The 19,617-nt window shown below is 52.6% G+C and overlaps 1 protein-coding gene across 2 annotated transcripts in view; it reads right to left on the bottom strand.

Moving 5' to 3' along the window:
- ADAMTS2 (ADAM metallopeptidase with thrombospondin type 1 motif 2) overlaps positions 1 to 19,617 on the bottom strand; it is a 223,306-nt gene that overhangs the window by 51,711 nt on the left and 151,978 nt on the right. For both annotated transcript variants that reach the window (XM_023193715.2, XM_023193716.2), the window contains exon 5: positions 15,152 to 15,235. In XM_023193715.2, the coding sequence (XP_023049483.1) occupies positions 15,152 to 15,235 (84 nt within the window). The remainder of the gene's footprint in view (positions 1 to 15,151; positions 15,236 to 19,617) is intronic.

Below are 19,617 nucleotides of genomic sequence, written 5' to 3'. Positions count from 1 at the left end.
TCCAGGGGCCCACCCAGCCCAGGATGCAGGAGGAGTCCTGTGTGGGCTGACCCTAGCTCAGAGCATGGGAACAGAAGAACTTCCTAGGAGGCTGATTGGACCCTCCACAGGGGCCTCAGGACAGCGGTCATCCCTCATGGAGGGCTCTGCCACCTGTTTGGATGTGACACTGACTGCTGCAGACATGGGCTCCCAACTGGGCTCCACTGCCCGAGTGCTTTGGGGCCCTGGCCCAGGCTGGCTTTTCCCATGTGCAGGGTCCTCCTTGGCCATCATGAGCGCCCACCTATATCCACATGGAGACCCTCCTTGCTATGCTGGTTCACAGAGCTGCCCAGATGCAGGAAGCAGACACTCGTCCAGGCCCCTGGGGTCCTCGCAGAGCAGTGCCAGGAGCCTGGTCCCAAAAAGAATGGTGTTTCCTCCGGGTTCAGCCGGTTTGGCTCCCCTGGCCTGGGCTGGAAGGGGTCTGAGGACATGCGTGAAAGGCTCAGTGATCCCACCATGAGGTGGAGAGGGCAGATCTGAGAGGGCAGATCTGAGGGACTTAGCGAGTCAAGAGCTCGATGGCCCTCACCTTGGGTCAGAAGGTCACTTTGCTGAACGCTCCCCAGGGCTGTCAGGAGTTTTGGCCAGGGCAAGGATGAGGAAACACTGCGGGTCCCTGAACCTCAGGCCCAGCCTGCAGGGGTTTGGGTAACCCCATGGGCCTCGGGGAACAGCCAGAAGCTTAGGGGGCCTGTGGGCCTCGGGTGGGCAAGTGGGCTGTGTCCAGCTCCAAGCCCCAGCCCCCATCCTGGCCGCGTGACCCTGGCTCTGAGCTGCCTGCCTGGTCCCCTCTCCTGGGTGCGGTCGGGCACCTGCCAGATGGGGCACCTACTGGGGATATGCCTGTTGCTGTCGCTGGCCTCTCAGCCACTAAAGCCTAAGCTCCTTGAGGGCTGGGTAGATGCTGGGCACGACTCTGTGCCCCAGCCTTGGCCCATGCCTGCCCTCAGTAGCCCCGCTCGGAGCAATGTCAGCTTCTGCTCTCCATGCCAGGATGAGGCAGCGAATGTGGCCAGAGGGCCCTGGCTGCTGGGTGCTTAGTGACCGGGAGGGAACACAGGAGTGAAGGAATGAACACAAGCGCCCTCAGGAGCCAGGCTGGGCAGGGAGGGAGGGGCCGGCGGTGGGGGCGTTCTCAGGAGGCCTGGGGAAGTGAGCCAAAGGGCTGCCCCGCAGATGCTGACCCCAATAATAAGTTACTGCCCGCAAGGAGCGCCCCGCTAGGCTCAGGCTGGGCACACAACATCTCACTTTAACTTTATTTTCCTACCTTCCGGATGACAAACCGCGTCTCAGACAACTGAAGGGACTAGCCAAAGCCCCACAGCTCGAAAGAGGTCGGGGTGGCAGTCCCCGCTCCGCGCGGGGCGCAAGGCAAAGGCCGGGCAGGGCCCCAGCGGCCACCAGGTGGCGCTGCTGCCGCGAGAACGGCGGCCCGGGCCGGGGACGCACCCTGCGCCGACACCGCGGCCGCACCCGGGCTCCCGGAGCCCCGGCGGCCCCAAGATCGCCTCTGGGTTTCACCCTAAATAAATCAATTACGACCTGAGCAAAAAGTTCTGTTCCAATCGTTGCTCTCCACCATTTCCATTGTTTGCTCTGGAATGAGCTGAATTATTTATGCCCTTCCCTCCTTCAGTCAAGGAGACGTGGGAGGAAACAGGGATGGGGATCCGCAGCCTGGAGGCCGACTCCGTTGGAACCGCGCCCGCCCCGCCAGGAGGCTCTGCCTGCTGGGCAAGGCGCGCTCAGCCAGCCCCGCAGGCCGCTACCGGATGAAGGCTCAACCGAGGCCACTGCAGGTGGCAGGTGAGGTCACCTGGGCAGCTCTAGGCCCGGTCTAAATATCTCATCTGCTCTTTTCTTGGGCAGGTTACCTTACTTGTCCCCACCTGCAAAATGGGCACAACTGCAGCTCCAAGCTTGGAGCTGGGGGATTCCGCCCAAGACAGTTCAGGCAGGGTGCAGTCAGCACCCACAAGCGTTCCTTGTCCTTGTCTCTGCTGTGCTGCTGATACAGATGGAGTATGACACCAGTCCCTGGGGACTGGCCTACCCGCTGGGGCTGGCTCATGTCCCAAGGGGATGTGCCTTCAGCAAAGCTTCTCAACCGTCTCCATCCCAGAGGGGCCCTCCTGCCTCAGACCAGCCTCCCAAAGAGATAGGACAGTAGGGAGGTTGGTTCAGGTGAGCCGAATACATTGCTCAACCTCAGCACTCCAGACATTTGGGGCCAGATAATTCCTGTTAGGTGGGGCAGGCACCCTGTGCATGGCAGGATGTTGAGTGCACCCCTGGGCTCTCCTTGCCAGAACCCAGTGGAACCCTCCCCCTAGTCGTGACAACCAAAAGTCTCTCCAGACACTGCCAAATGTCCCCTGGGTCGGGGGAGGGGTGGCAAGGTCATTCTTGGTTGGGAGCATCTGATCCTCAGGGGACCAGGGCAAGGAACCTGAAGCTGGCACTCCTGACCAGTGGGATCACAGAGTCCAGCCCCTCCTCCCAGAGCAGAGTGGCTCCACCAGCCTGTGGCCCCGGGCAGGCCGCTTGACCCCTGGAGCCAGGGTCCTCACTGTCAAACGGGGATGGTTACAGCGACTACTCCATAGGGTTGCTATGGGGGTGAGGGCATAAAGTCACGTAAAGGGCTTCAGATGGTGCCTGTCCCAGAAGACGCTCTACAAACAGTCACTTGCATGAACACCTTTATGATTGTCATCATTCCTGTGGTGTGCTGAGGTTTCACAGACCCCCCCTTAAGGGGGAATCTAAGGCTCCAGGATGTTACATTGCTCACCAAAGGTCCCACGAGTATGGACAAAGCCAGAATGAATGGCAGGGACAGGGTCCCACCATCCCAGCTCCGTGAGCACACCTTCTACCGTGCACCCCAGCTGAGTGCAATGTGGACTCCCCCAAGGCTGGGGGTCTCTTGCTCCAGGCAGGGCTTACAGATGAAATTTCATCACGACAGGGAACCACAACAAGAGCTGGGGCAGGAGGCGTGCACCTCATTTCTCTGCCAGAACTGCCATATCGTTCCAGCATTTTGTTTCCAGCCATCCTCCCCAAAGCCTGGGAAGCTATTCCCAGAGAGAGCCAAGCTGCCAGAACAGGATTCTCAACTCGAGCCTTCCCAGGCATGAGCCGGTGCAGGCCTGGGGGGAGCCAGGAGAGGGACCTCCTGCTAGAATCTGAATGTTGTGTTCCCCACATTTGTAAGGTTGAAATCTGAGAACCAATGTTCTGGTATTAGGAAGTGTGGCCTTTGAGAGGTCATTAGGTCATGAGGGTGGAGTCTCCATAAATGAGATTGGCGCCCTTACAAAAGAAGCCTGAGGGAGCCTGTTCACCTTTCCATCATGCGAGGGCGCAGCTAGAAGGTGCCCTCTAGGAGGAATGGGTCGTTACGACACATCAGTTCTGCTGGTGTCCTGCTCTTGGACTTCCCAGACCCCAGAACATTAACACAATTCCATTGGTTGTAAATTACCCAGTCCAAGGTGTTTTTGTTATTGCAGCCCCAGCAGAAGACACCTCCCGAGGGCAGTGTCCAGCCCTAGTGCCTCCTATTTCTCTGGACCCAGGTAGGTCTGGGTCAGGAGGTGGATTGAGGATGACCTCAGTTGGCCATCATGCCTTGCACCCCTATCAGGTTGGGGGTTGGGACCCAGATGCTCAGGAGGACAGGGGGCTGTCCCTGGGATGAGGCATGGGGTGTGCTTCCCCACCTCGCCCCGTCCCAGATCCCCAGGGCCCTTGATATATCCTCCCCAGACCTTCACTCCCTGGCCTTCCTGCACCATGGCTGGGCCACTCTACCCTACAAGTGGGTGGGTGGGCACACCAAGCCCCCACCCTCAGCACCTCTCTTCTCTTGCTTTCCACTAGGAGACTCACATGCAAAATTTCTCAGACCTTTCACCTCCAATGCTGAAAAATTCCAACAAGCGTTCCACACTTTGTCTTGACCTGGTTTTTTATAACAAGACAGTTTATGCCCTTCTCTGATGGTCCCCAAGTCTCTGATTTCCATTTGCTTTGATTTTCATCATCCTAGGAAATATTTAAAATGAGAACAGTTGAGTAGCTTTGGTACCTTCTCAAAAAATCAATTGAAAAGCCAGTTGCTATGCAACCTCAAGTGTTGCCGACGCTCTGCCCCCTGGCTGGTGGCATATTGTATAAAATAAGATCATCTCTTTTCTTCTGCTTTATTTTTTTTAAGAAATGGAGAAAAATGTTGTTTTAGGAAAAACTTGAGATAACTCAGAGGCTTCTCATAAGCTAGAAGACAAACAACATGTCACTCAAACAAGTGCTACCAATTTTATCCCCACTGGAGCCTGGTGAGGCCAGGGGGACAGGCAATGGGGGAGCAGCAGGCGATGGGGGAGCGGCAGGTGATGGGGGAGCAGCAGGCGGGGAGCTGGTCTATTTCTGTCACAATTTGGGATGAATAACAGGAACTGAATGCCTGGGCCACTTTCTGCTCAAGTCTGGGTCACGGTCTCATAGCCCCCAGAGTCTGCCTCCACCACAGGGGGGACAGCTCAGCCCCTCCTGATGCCATTGCCTTGGTTCTGCCATGCTAAAATTCTTCCAGAGATGGGGGCCTCGTTCCTTGACAGGAAGCCTGTGGTTCCTTGAAGAGCAGCTCATCAGAATTCATCCTCACCATGTGCCAAACTTTGTCCCCAGAGCCCCATCGAGCAGCCCTGGCTGTGCATCTCTGTGAGCAAGCAGAGCCTGTTTCCTCGGACGCAGGAGCTGGGCCTTTTGCCCCCCAGATCTTGGCTGGGAAGTCCCCATCCTGGCCACTCCATCCATGGTCCCCTATTGCCTGCCACCCTGCTGTATTCCTTGCCAGTGCTCACCACTCTGTCGCTGTCTTGTCTGCTGCTCTACTGCCCGGACACAGGGCTCCTCTCCCCTCCTCGTTCATGTACCTTCCTGGGATTCAACAGCAGCTGCTCCGGAGGCCAGAGGCTCTGGGTTGGCCGGATGCTTTGGGGGCACCAGGATTCATCTCCTGCATCCACCCCATACCTCACAGACCTGAAAACAGGGCCTCCCCCAGTGCTATGCAAAGTGAAGGCTGTGCCTGGTGGACACAAACTGTTCCAGTCTACAGTGAGATAAGTACAGAAACTAGAAACTTTTATAGCAGTTGGATGGGTTGAGTTTATGTCCACAGAATTTAATAATAAAAACCCAGAGCTAGAGTTTTTGGATACCTTGGTTTTCGTCACATCTGCTTTTCTCAGTAATTCACTTATAATGTATGGTACGGAAGTATTGGTCTGTGATGGGTTTGAAATAGGAAAAAGAAAACAGCCAGGTCTCTGGCATTGAGGTGCGCTGTGTGCTGCTGCTCCCCAGGATGGCCTCTCCCCTGGCCACCTGGGGATGGCAGATGGATCCTCCTGTCCCACAGATGCTGCTCCCAAGCCCTGTGGCCCACAGCGCATTCACTGAGTCAGCCGGGGCCAATGACCAGCACCTGTTTTCCTGGTCACTGTGCCCTCTACCCCAAGCCTTCAGCCCAGCCCCCAGCAGCACCACCTCCTCTACTCTGCTATTGCCTGCACTTTTGCAGTGGGTCCAACCCAAAGCAATGAGGATTCACAACCTTGGCTCACTTCCCCTCTCACAGCCCGGAACCCTCCAAAGGAGAGCACAGCAGCGGGCAGGCCCCGGCTGTTCTGGCAGTCCACACTCACCTGACCAACCGGTGGTTCCTGAGATCCCCGGGACACAGCAGACCCCATGGGAGCTGGCGTCCCCTACCCACATCACTGCCTCCTGGGCTTGATCTAGGAGGCTTCTAGGAGGCAGGTGGGGTAGGGCCAGGCAGAAAAAGGTGGGCAGAGTATGCAGTGGGCTTTGCTGACCGCCACTCTGGGCAGGCATGAGTTAGGAGCAGGAAAAAAAGGCCCAGAATGCTGGAATGTTCCAGAACATTCCAGGAGGCCAGTCGTTCCTTAATCCCCAGGGTCTGACAGAGGGACGGGCTGTGGGTTGTCCTCCAAGCTAGGCTGAGGGGCCTGGGGACAGGCACTGGGGCGGCCTGGGCCCCGCACCCCTCATAACCCAGCACTGCCTCTCTCCTGCCTCCTCAGCTGCTGGTCCACTGAGCCCTTGGGGCCGGGGGTGAGCAGGTTCCATCTGGAGTTAGCTCTGGAAGCATGCGTCCACCTTCCAGTTCTGTCTTCCAATCCCTCACCACCATCAGTTCTCAAGCCCCTTCCCAGGAGGAGGCGGAAGCAAGGCCAGCCTCAGTTCACCTATGTCCTCTCTGTTCTCTCTGTACCTGGTGTCACAGAAGTTGCCCAGTGCCCACCATGGGCTTGAGCTGACCTGCTTTGCTGGCTGTGGATCTCAGCACCCCCAGGGCCTGCACATGTCCCCATGTTGTCCCTGGGAAGAGCAGGCTGCACCTGACAACCAGTCCCCTGCCCACTGCCCCATTCCCGACTCTGCCAACAGGGAAAGAGGGGCCCCAGCAAAGTAGAGCCTCTGTAGGCACAGCGCATGAGGGGCAGGGGCCAGGGAGGCCCTGGCCAGGAGGGCAGTGCCTGCTAACCCAGGGGCGTGGGCTTCCCATGCAGGGTGACCACGTACCTGTGGCAGCCTGCGTCCTCACTCCAAGATTTCTCATTTCCTTCAGGTGGACCCGCTGTAGGTGGGTCCCCTGCCTCTGCCACAGGAAACGTGAGATAGTGCCCATAGGGTGGAACACAGAAACCTCATTAATCCTCCCCAGTCCACTGCAGAGATGAGGTGCCAAGGGAAAGCATGAATTCTCTTTGATGTCTTCATTCAAATCAGAAATAAAGGACTGAGCGTGACAGAGCCCTGTGGCGTGCCATCGGAGACCTTTCTCCAGAGTGCTGAATTCAGTTAAACGGCATCATTTGGATCCTACCATTTTTAAATGATTTTTAAAAAATCATTTAAAAAATTTAAATTTCATAAATTTAAAATGCACTGTTTTGTTTATAAAAGAAACATGTTGGGCCAGGCTCAGTTCATCACACCTGTAATCCCAGTGCTATGGGAGACAGAGGCAGGAGAATCATTTGAGGCCAGGAGTTCAAGACCAGCCTGGGCAACATAGTGAGACCTTGTCTCTACCAAAAAAAAAAAAAAAATTAATCGAGTGTGGGGACGTGTGCCTGTAGTCCAAGCTACTTGGGAGGCTGAGATGAGAGGATCCCTTGAACCCAGGAGACTGAGGCTGTGGTGAGTTATGATTGCACAATCCACTCTAGCCTGGGCAACAGAGCAAGAGCCCATCTCTTAAAATAATAATAATAACAACCATGCTCATCGTGTTGAATTTAAAAAATTCAGTAAAGTACAAAGAAGAAAATGAAAATTAATTGGCCTACTGCCCAGAGACAAATCCTGTTCACATCCGATGTGTTCCTTCCAGTCTTTTCTGTAAATATGTTTGTACACCAAATTGAGATCACACGGAAAACCGATATCCTGCTTTTCAAACAAACAACAAACAACTTTAGACTGTAACCATTTCCCGATGCCATTAAACGTGCTTTGAGAATGCAATTCTGTGGCAGCCTAATATTCTACCACACAGGTTTATCATTACTTAACTAGACCACTATTATTGGACAATACAGGTTGTTTGCTATTGTTTACATGAGAGATGATGCCATGACCCTGGTCTTGTTCCTAAAACTTGGTCCACAGCTGGGATCACTGCTTTGGAACAGAATTGTAGAAATGAATGTCTGGGGTCATAGAAATTAATATTTGGGGGCAAACATCAAGAACATTTTAAAGGCCAAGCATGGTGGTTTGTGCCTGTAATCCCAGCACTTTGGGAGGCTGAGGCGGGCGGATCACCTGAGGTCAGGAGTTTGAGACCACCCTGGTCAACCTGGTGAAACCCCGTCTGTACTAAAAATACAAAAAATTAGCTGGGTGTGGTGGCATGCACCTGTAATCCCAGCTACTTAGGAGGAGGCTAAGGCAGGAGAATTGCTTGAACCCAGGCAGTGGAGGTTGCAGTGAGCTGCGATCACACCACTGTACTCCAGCCTGGGCAACAGAGCAAGACTGCATCTCAAAAAAAAAAAAAAAAAGAATATTTTTAAGGGCAGTGATAAATATTGCTACATTTCCTTGGAATATTTGTACTCATACCGAAAGTGTGTGCATGCTTCATTCACCCAGCCATAAATCCCTCTTCATCTTAACAGAGTTGGTGCTTTATAAATGGTGTATTATTTATTTCTTTAACAGTAAAGTTAGATACTTTTCCATATGGGTTTTCTCTTAGCTACTTGGATTTTTTTCTTTGTTTCCTTCCGTTGCCAATTTTGTTTCCCTATGATTTAGAGGAGGTCTTTATAGATTAAGACGTATTTGTCACATTGCAAATGTTTTTCCTGCTTGTCATTTGCCTTTTCATTGTGTTTTTTGACAGAAGGTTTGTATTATACTTATTCAAATATATCTATATTCCCCTTACAATTCCTTCAATTGGATTTATGCTTAGAAAGCTCTTGACAACCAATATTTTCTTCTTGATTTGTGTGATTTAAATAGTTGAATGTTGTACTGGCTTATATTTGGCATATGATAATTTAATTTCCTATTTATTAAATTTATGTTATATTTATTCATAACGCAATAACCATCCTGTGTTTATCACGTTAGGTTATTTGTAAGAGGGGTATTTTCAACTATGTTATTCAACTGAACTGTCTGTGAAAGTTTATGCAAATACGGCCCTATTTTAATTATCTTCACTTCACAAGGTGTTTGGAGGAAGTCTCTTACTTGCTTGGGCTCCACACCTGTCTCATCCATTCTTGACCGTTCATGCTCCTAGATGGCACTTCGAATCACTTCATAACATTTCCAACTATGAATCTGGGAAAGGTCAACCTCTCGATTACACCCAGCTTCCCATGAAGACAGCATTCATGTCTTCATTTATGATCACTTTCTTCCTGTCATTAATCACATACAATTTCCTTCCAATGGGTCCTTCGTCTGTCTTGTCAGGACTATTCCAGGTATTGTACATTTTTGGTTACCACCATAATGGAAATTTTCTCTCCCTGTTTTCCCTACTACCAAGGCTTTTTTTTTTTCGGTTCACACAGAAGCTGCTGACTTTTTAAACAGTGGTCTTATATTTGGCCACATCACCAAACTCCTCTCCCAACTTGACAGGTTGTCCCACGGATTCTTTTAGGTTTTCCCGATACACGATTAACAGCAAACAGTGAGGATTTGTCTCTGCTCTTTTCCAATGTTAGCTTCATGTCACATAAAACTATCTAGGATTTTCAGAACCACAGTAACTAGTTTATGGGTCTTTTTTTGTTGTTGTTTCCAAGACTATCTCCAGGGCAGCGCTCCCCAAAGCTGGTTTGGTGGGCTGTGGATTTGGCGAGGAAGAAACTTCCGTGGAGAAAGTTTTCAGAGACCACCTGGACTGCTCTGGCTCTCGGGGGTGCACTGTGCACATGTCCATAGGAAAGTCTACGGGAAATTTCACCCCCAGGCATGCCCATCTGCCTTTGTTTTACCAGCATTTTCCAGACTTCTTTGACCTTGGGACGCCTCTATAGTCCTCTGTAACATCTACGCATATCCTAAGAATTCGCTGTGCAGAACACTTGTAGGGAAATGTGCTGCTTTTTCCACCTTTAAACACAATCTTGGTTGTCCTGTTGCCCTCTGTTACTAGTTTTCTGGATTTTTTTAAAAGGAGGAGTGCCCTGTGAGGGGCTATGGGGCCGTCATGCCCTTGCCCTGACCAAGCCTTCAACACCGGAGCCCTGGGGCCTCTCTCCCAGACACCCTCCAGGCAGCAAGCTCCTCATGCCTGCAGCTGCTTCTGCTACCCCCAGCTCCAGACCTCTGCAGGGCTCCAGACCCACATCCACCTCTTCTTGGCCTCCTTCACTGGGATGGCACCAGGCACCTCTAACAACATCGCAGTTGACCTCTTCAGCTTCCCTCCTGTGCTCCCCAATCTCACGGGTTGATACCATCATCTACCCCGCTGAGTGTATCCACCTTCACCCACGTAGTACCACATCCTCTTGAAGTGACCTCCTCTGTCCTCCTGTCTGTATCCCTGGACCCAGGCATGGTCCCAGTCTAGCTGCCATCATCCCCCATTTGATGGCAGTGACTGTCTCCTAAGTCACTGCTTCCACCTGCCACTTCCGCATACAGGAGCCAGTGATCTTCTTTTTCTTTTTTGAGATGGAATCTCGCTCACTGCAAGCTCCCCTGCCCAGGTTCACACCATTCTCCTGGCTCAGTCTGCCGAGTAGCTGGGACTACAGGCGCCCGCCACCACGCCCGGTTAATTTTTTTGTATTTTTAGTAGAGAAGGGGTTTCACCACGTTAGTCAGGGTGGTCTGGATCTCCTGACCTCATGATCCGCCTGCCTCGGCCTCCCAAAGTGCTGGGATTACAGGTGTGAGCCACCACGCCTGGCCAACAGGAGCCGGTGACATTCTCAGAAGTGCACATGGGATCGTGTCACTCTGCTTAAAGCTGCCCTCATGGGCAAGTCAAACCCCTTGGCAGGCGACGCAGATCTGCTCTGCTTCTTGCGATCTGCTCCTTCTGGCGTCTTTGGCATTGGGTCTGCTCTTCCTGTCCCTGTGCTCCTTCCTCTGGGTTCAGGTGCCCTCCCTCGCCTCCCAGCCTGTGAACTCAGAGCATCTCTGTGCTGGTCACTTCACTGGACCATCTTCGGGTCAGGGTGGAACGGTCACTTCCTCCCGTTGCTTTTCCTGACCTTGTAAGGAAAGACCGCCTGCCCCGCATCTCCTCCATCCAGCCCTGAGCCCTGGTACAATTGTTTCCTTGTGTAGATCTCCCTTCTGGAAGCAGTCCCCTGAGGACAGGGACCCTGCCAGGGAATATTCCCAGCACGGCACTTCCCACACAGAAGCCCTTCACACAGTATTTGTTAGAGGATGAGTTTTGTCATTTGGGAACTGATGTGATGAACTGTATGAATAGATTTCTGATATTAAACAATCTCCACATTCCTAGGATAAGCCCTAGTTGGTCATGGTGGAAGTTTCTCTTTATGCATTATTCAATCAAACTCTTAATGCCTTGGCATTTTTACTTCTATTTTCAGAAGCAAGACAGGTCTGTACTTTGTCCTGACGGGCTACCTCTGGCATCCGGGTATAAGGGTCCCATTGACTACGAAAGATACATTGGGTAGATTTCAGAATACATGAGTTTACGGGGTATTGTATTAGTCTTGCTTGATAAGTGCTTGCAAATGAGTATGAATGCACTGGCAAAACTTTGGAAAAGGTGAAGAACTTGAGTTCCCGCCATGGTTATGGGACTTATGATGTATTCTCCATTTTTTGGAGTCAGCTTTGAAATATTCACATCTCCTCAGGAAATCCTCAGTTTCCCCAGGATCTCCACATCCCTGGCACAGAGATCCTCAAATTCTCACCTTCAGGGTCTGACTCTCTTCTGCAAATGTTCTGACTGTGGTCACATACTCCTTCTACCTACCTGAGGCAGTTAAGGAAAAAAAAGGAAAAGAAAAAGAAAAGGCTTAGGGCCGGGACAATTTAGCACAGAGCCTGCTAAGGAATAGTTAATAAAGGAGGCTTTATTCCATTAAGTACTCAAGACTGGGAAGGAGCAGACACTTTGGAGGCCAAATAAGATCCGAAGCTTTGCCAGCACTGGTACGCGATTAACCCTAGCCAATTACAAAATTTTTCTTTTTAAACAATACAGGAGCAACCCGCGGGGGAAATGCAAGCTGCCACCTGGAACCCAGACCAGACAATGGGATAATCTTTTCTCCCCTTTCTAGCCCCAGGACCAGGAGTTTCCCATTTCTGGAAACTTCCAAAAGAGGATATAACTCTGTCCATCTCTCATGCCAAAGACTTGAAAATTCCTAAAACACCAGAGGATCCTGGCCAGGAAGGGACAGGCTGGAAGACCAGAACAGAGAACCCCACTGGAGGCAGGCAGAGAGCCACATGGGATAGTCCAAAGACCCCCCCTCCTGTGAAAGGAGAGCTGGAACCAGATTGCTGGGCTGGGGCCCACCCCCAGGCCCTGCATCTGTGTGGTCCAAAGCCCACTGCCACAAACCTGGGATAGAGGGCTCAGCAAGCCTCTCTCTGCCCTCCCAGCCAGCATTCACTGGCAGAGGAGGCCCTGCATATCCCTCCTCCACTGATCACCCCTGGGCCTCCAAAGCGGCCGGCTGCAGAGAGCCTCCCAACAGCTTCCCAGTGGGCAGATGGCCCTGAATGCTTTCCTTTCTGCCAGAAGAAACATCTTGTTGTAGTCACATTACGTATACTCTTTCTGATCTTTTGGTTTGTGCCTTCTCTCTTTTTTTCTAGATTAAATAGGCCAGAGGGTTGCTTTTTCCAAAGATCTCTTATTCCTTGATTCTATGTGTTTCTTCTGTTTTCTAATTTATCTGTTTCTGCTTTTTCTGAATTATTTCCTTATGTTTGCTTTCCTTAGGTTTTTGGTTTTGTTGCTGTTGAAATTCATTCCAATGTATTGAGTTGAAGGCAGAGCTAATTTGTGTCAAACATATCACCCAAGGAAGAAGCTTTTGGAAAATATCTGTGAATTTGCCTCTGAATACAGCTTTAACCACATTCCATAAGATTCGACAGTAGTGCTCTTGTTTTTATTCGCGTTCCAAATAGTCTGTAACTGCAATCCTAATATTCTCTTGCCTTGCTCTGTTGCCCAGGCTGGAGTGCAGTGGCGTGATCTCAGCTCACTGCAACCTCTGCCTCCTGGGTTCAAGCAATTTGCCCACCTCAGTCTCCCAAGTAGCTGGGACTACAGGCACATGCCACCACATCCAGCTAATTTTTGTATTTTTTTGGTAGAGACAGGGTTTTACCACGTTGGCCAGCCTGGTCTTGAACTCCTGACTTCAAGTGATCTACCCACCTTGGCCTCCCAAAGTGCTAGGATTACAGGTGTGAGTGACCGTGCCCGGCCCCTAGCAGGCTTTTTTTTTTTTTTTTTAAGTTTTCAAATGAATTTTATTTTTTTAGGTTTATAAATTCTGCTGCTCCCACTCCTAGTTTTAGGCACTTCATCAGAGAACATGGACGAAATCATTTTTGCTGTATAAAATTCACATTTTCTTTATGACCCAAAACACTTCTATAAAGTGTTCTGTGATTCCTCAGAAAGGAGGTACATCTTTTTTTCTGTAGAGCAAGGGAAACAGTGATATAACCACTAATTTAACTTTATTCATTGTGTCATTCAAAAATTCTATGCCTTATTAGCATCTAATCTGTGAAAGGCTTTGAAAAGGGTATTAGAGACTCTCATAGTTAGGTTTTTGCCACTTTCCCCTTTGTTCCAAGGATCTGCTTTGGGATGTTTTATGTTCTCTTGGGGTGCATGAAGGCCTGTAACTGGCATCCGCCCTGTGGGTGCCTTCGGTCACTGTGCAATGAGGTGCTTGGTGGGTGTAGGGAAGTGGCCCCAAACCTACTTAGTATTCTTGGGATCCCTTCTGCCACTGGAGCCCTTCGTCGTCATTCTCACGTCGTGTGCCTTGTAAGTTGCATGTAGTTTTTTATTTTTTGAGACTGAGATTCTCTTTGAACAGAGTTCAACCTTTATATAATTATCTGATGTGTTTGATCCTATTATGATTTGATTATGATTTGATTTTCTATGCACAGTCAGACCACAGTCAGCTTGAATTCAGCTGTCTGAGTGAGAAGCCTGACTCCTCAGGTACTGGATGGCCCTGGCCACTGACCTGGGCATGCCACTAAGTCACATTAAGCCTCTGTGTTCTTATCTGTGAAATGGGCAGAGTCACAGCGTGCACCCCTCCGTCTGCATTCATCCGTACAAAGTGCTCCCCACATGGCTGGTACAGGCACTTTGCAGTCCACACTGGCCGCACCATGGGGCTCCTCTCTTCCTTTATCTCTGTCTGCACAGCATCCTGTGTTTCCATCCCAGGTCACTGTCCCTGGCAGCTACACACCCATGCCCACTGCCAGGAAAGGGTGTCCCAGGTTTGGCTGCAAAAGGAAATGGGACGGGCAAGAGGACCCAGCTGGGACAGCAGCTGAGGCCAGAGGAGAGGAGGCCACAGATTTAATACAGGGACAGGAGTCCAAGGGAGGGTCGTGTAAACCACGTGTTTCTGAGGCTTTGACATCCGAGCCTTGCTGACTCTGGAGGGACGGCCCCCGCCACCGGTGGGAAGCAGTGCTTAGAGACAGGAAACAATTCATCCACGGGCACATTTTTCAGATACAAACCAACCAATCCAGCGGCCATGTCCCCAGCCACCTCCTTTGTCAGACCTCGCACTCTGAGCCACTGTCCGCCTGCCCTCATTACCCAGGGCCAGGTGCCAGAAAACTCAGGACCGTTCCACTCCCCAGAGCCCTACTGGAATTATTCAAACTGGCCGACCTGAAGCCAGCTCACCCTGTCTCCGTTGGTCCTTCCTGCAGAAACAACACGGACTCAGGCCGCTGTTTACCCAGCTCCCTCTGCCTCCTGACCAACCCTGGTGCCTCCCTGTGTGACCCCCGTGGCCTGGTATGTCTCTTCCTCTAGGGATCTGGGAGTAACAGAGTCTTTTCAGTGAATGATAGTAATGGCCACGTTTTAAAACAATGGGTGAAAGGGAGCAGGTATCTAGGGGTGGCTCATGAATTTCTTGTTTCTTTTTTTTTTTTTCTTGAGACAGAGTCTTGCTCTGTCGCCCAGGCTGGAGTGCAGTGGCGCGATCTCGGCTCACTGCGAGCTCTGCCTCCCAGGTTCACGCCATTCTCCTGCCTCAGCCTCCCAGGTAACTGGGATTACAGGCGCCCACCACCACGCCCGGCTAATTTTTTTGTATTTTTTTAGTAGAGATGGGGTTTTCACCATGTTAGCCAGGGAGTCTCTTGTTTCTTATAGGAACCTCAGGGGAGGCAGGGAGAGGCAGGGTGGTTCTGGCAAATGCAAACGCTCTCCAAGGAGGCCCATGCCTCCCTCCCAGGCCCCTCACTCTGAGTGGGTGGAGGCAGGCCCGGCTGGCCACAGTGCACTCACCTTCCCATAGCTTAGGAGGATGATCCGCACCAGGACCACATTGATGTGGGCACCCAAGGACTCGTCATGGTAGATTTCATTGACCTGAAAGAAACAGGGAAGCGTCAGTGGGAACCACAGGTCCTAGAACAGGCTTTGGCTCTGCCAATGGGATGACCCCCCAACTGGCTCCCAGGCCTGGGACCCCCATCCGCTCCTGCCTCTTCCCATGCTTTCCAGCCAGGCATCACCGTCATCTGGGAGCCACCTTGTGACCCTTCCCTCATTGTCCCCTACCCCGGCCCTCCAGGCTGCCACCACCGCCTGCTGCGATTACTGCAGCCCTTTTCTGAGCAACCCCACCCACCAGCCCAGGGATTCCTCGCCTGGGGCCTGAACATGGAACGTGGGCAGGGAAGGCAGCCCTACACTTGCTGTGGCTTCCAACTGAAACACGACCTTCCCTTCAACAGTGAATGTGGTCAATGGACCCCCGGGGCACAGGCAGGGCTGGGACTGGCCCTGGAAGAAGTCACTCCAAGCTGTTGCTGGTGGGTGTGGGGGTTACCTACAAGCATCGCTACTTGGAAATGGGGGTGGTTCTAGGCCCAACACCAGGTATAATGTTTTAACGTGTTAATTAAAAGCTCATTATTGCATCCCCAACATGCTCTCCCTGTTCTGTTTTGATGGCTGGAGCTTCTGCAATCGCCGGCCTCTGTACTTACCACAGTCGTTTTTTTCTTTTTTTTTTTTTTGAGATGGAGTCTCTCTCTGTGGCCCAGGCTGGAGTGTAGTGGCGCGATCTCAGTTCACTGCAAGCTCCGCCTCCCGGGTTCACGCCATTCTCCTGCCTCAGCCTCCCGAGTAGCTGGGACTACAGGTGCCCCCCAACACACCCGGCTGACTTTTTGTATTTTTAGTAGAGACGGGGTTTCACTGTGTTAGCCAGGATGGTCTTGATCTCCTGACCTCATGATCCGCCTGCCTTGGCCTCCCAAAGTGCTGGGATTACAGGCTCGAGCCACCGCGTGCGGCCTACAGTGGTATTCTTACATGTGTTTCATTCTTCCCATTTAAAACTATTACTCTGAGCAGGTGCCAATGGGCTTCAGCAGATGTCAAAGGGATCCATGGCACGAAAACAGGGGGTGAGCTCCCCTTTCACAGAACACAGCCAGCAAGACCCTCCAGAAACATAGGTCATGTTACCCCGGGCTCAAGGCTGTTAAGGGCTTCCTTCCCACTGAGCCCCCACCCTCCAGCTTCCCACCACACACACCCAGGACCCTTCCTAGCACAGCCCCCTCCCGGTCACGTCCTTTGTTGGTTGACCAAAGCTTACTCCTCCTTGCAGCTCAGCGGTCACCTCCCCCTGGAAGGCCCCCCACAGGCCTGATCTGCTCCTCATCAAGCACAAAGTGTATTATTCCTGGAGCCCTCTGTGTGCCCTTGTGGGCTGGGCAGCCACCTGCATCCTCCCTGCTTGCACGCCCAGGGCCAGGCTGAGCAGCGCCTGGCAGGGACTCAGGGATACCCGCTGACAGGCTCAAGACATTGGCACCATCAGGAAGTGGAGAAGCAGGAACTGGCCACGCACCCCTCCCCACGTGCAGACTGAGCCCAGGGGCTGCTGACGGGCTCCAGACATGGCCAAGACATACTTCCCGGAGCCTGCTGCCACGCCAGGCCAGCACACACTCCCTGCACTCCAATCTGTAGAGCCTCCATCTGAGCAACAGTCATTGCTACCTCAAAACAGTGGGGAGGCACCTCAGGAAACCTGAGGGTTAACAAGGAGAATCACATCATGATGGATGGGTGGACAGGCACGCAGGGCCTGCAAGACAAGGATCCCGGGGCCCACTGGTATTGGTGCTGGGAGCAAAGATGGCCCCAATTGTGTGGCAGGGTTTGTGAGCATGCAGGCCCCTGCTAAGGGGACCATCCAGCCCCAGCGCAGCTCCTCCCAGCAACTGCTGCCCAGCAAATTTACATCCGATTGTAAATGGGCTCCCACAAGTCTCCCTTCTCTTTCCTATAGGCAAGGGACGACTCATCAGACCCACAGGAGCGTGGCTGGTCACCGTGGCTCCGGGCCGTGGGTGTCTGGGGAGGGTGGGTTGGCAACCCCTGTGGGCGCTAAGGATTATCCTCTAGACCCCCAGGGACCCATCTCGCCCCTGCGGCTGACGAGGTGGAGCTCCAAGGAGGGCACCCAGGTCCACAGGAAGCCTCGCCATGTGGCCGTCGCCCTCCGTTTCCTCTGTAAAATGAGGATCGCTGCCTCCCCATCACAAAGCTGTTGCGGGGATGAAATCTCCAATGGAATGGTGCTTGTGCAAACAATGAAACAGTTTCTTCTTCACTGCTGGTAAACCATAGTGCCCTGCAGCTCCCTGCGAGGTCCTGGGGGTAGGGTATGCACCCCTGAACCACAGAAGTCCTTGCCCAGCTTTGAGGGTCAGACTAGATTTTTTAGTCCATGCTGGCACAGTAGCCTTAAAAGCCAATTTATCTTAAGAAAGAAGGGGTTTCTGGCCGGGTGCGGTGGCTCAAGCCTGTAATCCCAGCACTTTGGGAGGCCAAGACGGGTGGATCACAAGGTCAGGAGATTGAGACCATCCTGGCTAACATGGTGAAACCCAGTCTCAACTAAAAAATACAAAAACTAGCCGGGCGAGGTGGCGCGGGCCTGTAGTCCCAGCTACTCGGGCGGCTGAAGGCAGGAGATGGGCGTTAACCTGGGAGGCGGAGCTTGCAGTGAGCCAGGATCTGGCCACTACACTCCAGCCTGGGTGACAGAGCGAGACTCTGTCTCAAAAAAAAAAAAAACAAAAAAAGAAAGAAGGGGTTTCTTTAATTGTCCACAGCATCGCTTTCTCTATCACGACAGAGCCTGGCCAGCTTGGCTCATGGAGTCTGACTGTAGAAATGAAGACCTTGACGGAGGGAAGGTCCCACTGCAGCTGACAGGAGCAGAACAGAGGAGGGAAGGGGAGGGGAGGGGAGGGGAGGGGAGGGGAGGAGAAAGGCCAGGAATGAGGGGCCAGGCTTCTCCTCATCCCCAACCCCAACCTCACAGGTCATACAGAACAGTTCTGACATCTGAGAAGGAAGGAAAAGTGGGAGAGCTTGATCCTGGCTGCTGCCTGGGACCTGAGAGGGGACAGGTTCCTAGCAGTAGGAGTGGCTTCCAGGGCCCGAGTGGAGGCCCAGCCTGCTCAGGCCTGAGAGGGTGGCCCAGCTCCCAGCTGTGCGTGGCAGATGCCAGGGTCCCCTGCACCCCAGGGACACATAGGCAAGACAGCTGGGGACTGGCTTGCGGTTTACCTGGCTCTAGGGGGCACCGCCAGGCTTCAGAGCAAGCCCAGAGGATACTGGCCTACAAGAGAGGAGGGCAGGCCTACTTGCAAGGCTGCTGCAGAGAGGACACGCTCCTACTGCCCCCCACCAATCCTCTGCCTGCAAATCGGGCTTTTGGGAGTTAATTAAGGGTAGATGAGTTCGTGGGGATGGGACCCTCATGATAGGGTTAGTGTCCTATAGGAACAGACACCAGAGAGCCTGCATCCTCTCTCTCTGCCATGGGAGGACCCAGCAAGAAGGTGGCTGTCTGCAAACCAGGAAGAGGGTCCTCACTGGGGAATGACCCAGCTGGCAACACGATCTTGAAATTCTTAGTCTCCAGAACTGTGGGAAATGATTTCCTGTGATGCAAGCCCCTGGGTCTATGGCATTTTGTTATACCAGCCCAAGCGGAATGAGACAAAGGCTTTATGGGAAGAGACCGAGCCACCTCCTGCAGGCCAGACTGTAGCCTTCCTTCCATCCTGGGGCTGAGTGCCTGAGATGTGGGCAGTACCAGATATAGGAACGAAAGAAAGCCCTGGCCAGCTGCGGTGGCTCACGCTTGCAATCCCAGCACTTTGTGAGGGCGAAGCAGGTGGATCACCTGAGGTCAGAAGTTCAAGACCAGCCTAGCCAACATGGTGAAACTCTGTCTGTACTAAAAATACAAAATTAGCCAGGCATGGTGGCGGGTGCTTGTAATCCCAGCTGCTCGGGAGACTGAGGCAGAAGAATCACTTGAATCCAGGAGGTGGAAGTTGCAGTGAGCCGAGATTGCGCCACTGCACTCCAGCCTGAGCGACAGAGCGAGACTGTCTCAAAAAAAAAAAAAAAAAGAATGAAAGAAAGTTGCATTTTTCCCCATGTTTGAGCCTAAGTGTGTAAATGCCGACCTCACCATCCACACAGACCCTCAGCACAGCCACGGGTCCCTCACAGGTTCTCAATGGGACTTCTCAAACTGAAGTGACCCTGGCCTCTCGTGCAGCCCACCACACCCTGGGACCCAGAATGGCCTCGGCGAGCCTGGCCTGGTCTCTCCTTCCCCACTGGCCTGAGGCTGGCACCCAGCAGACCCAGCAGAGCCACTGCGTCACCATGAATAGTGGCTCTGAGTGGATCAGTACCAGTACAGA

Source organism: Piliocolobus tephrosceles, chromosome 4 (assembly GCF_002776525.5).
Source record: "Piliocolobus tephrosceles isolate RC106 chromosome 4, ASM277652v3, whole genome shotgun sequence".
NCBI classification, from domain to species: Eukaryota; Metazoa; Chordata; class Mammalia; order Primates; family Cercopithecidae; genus Piliocolobus; species Piliocolobus tephrosceles.
This window is presented reverse-complemented; position numbering and strand designations above follow the sequence as displayed.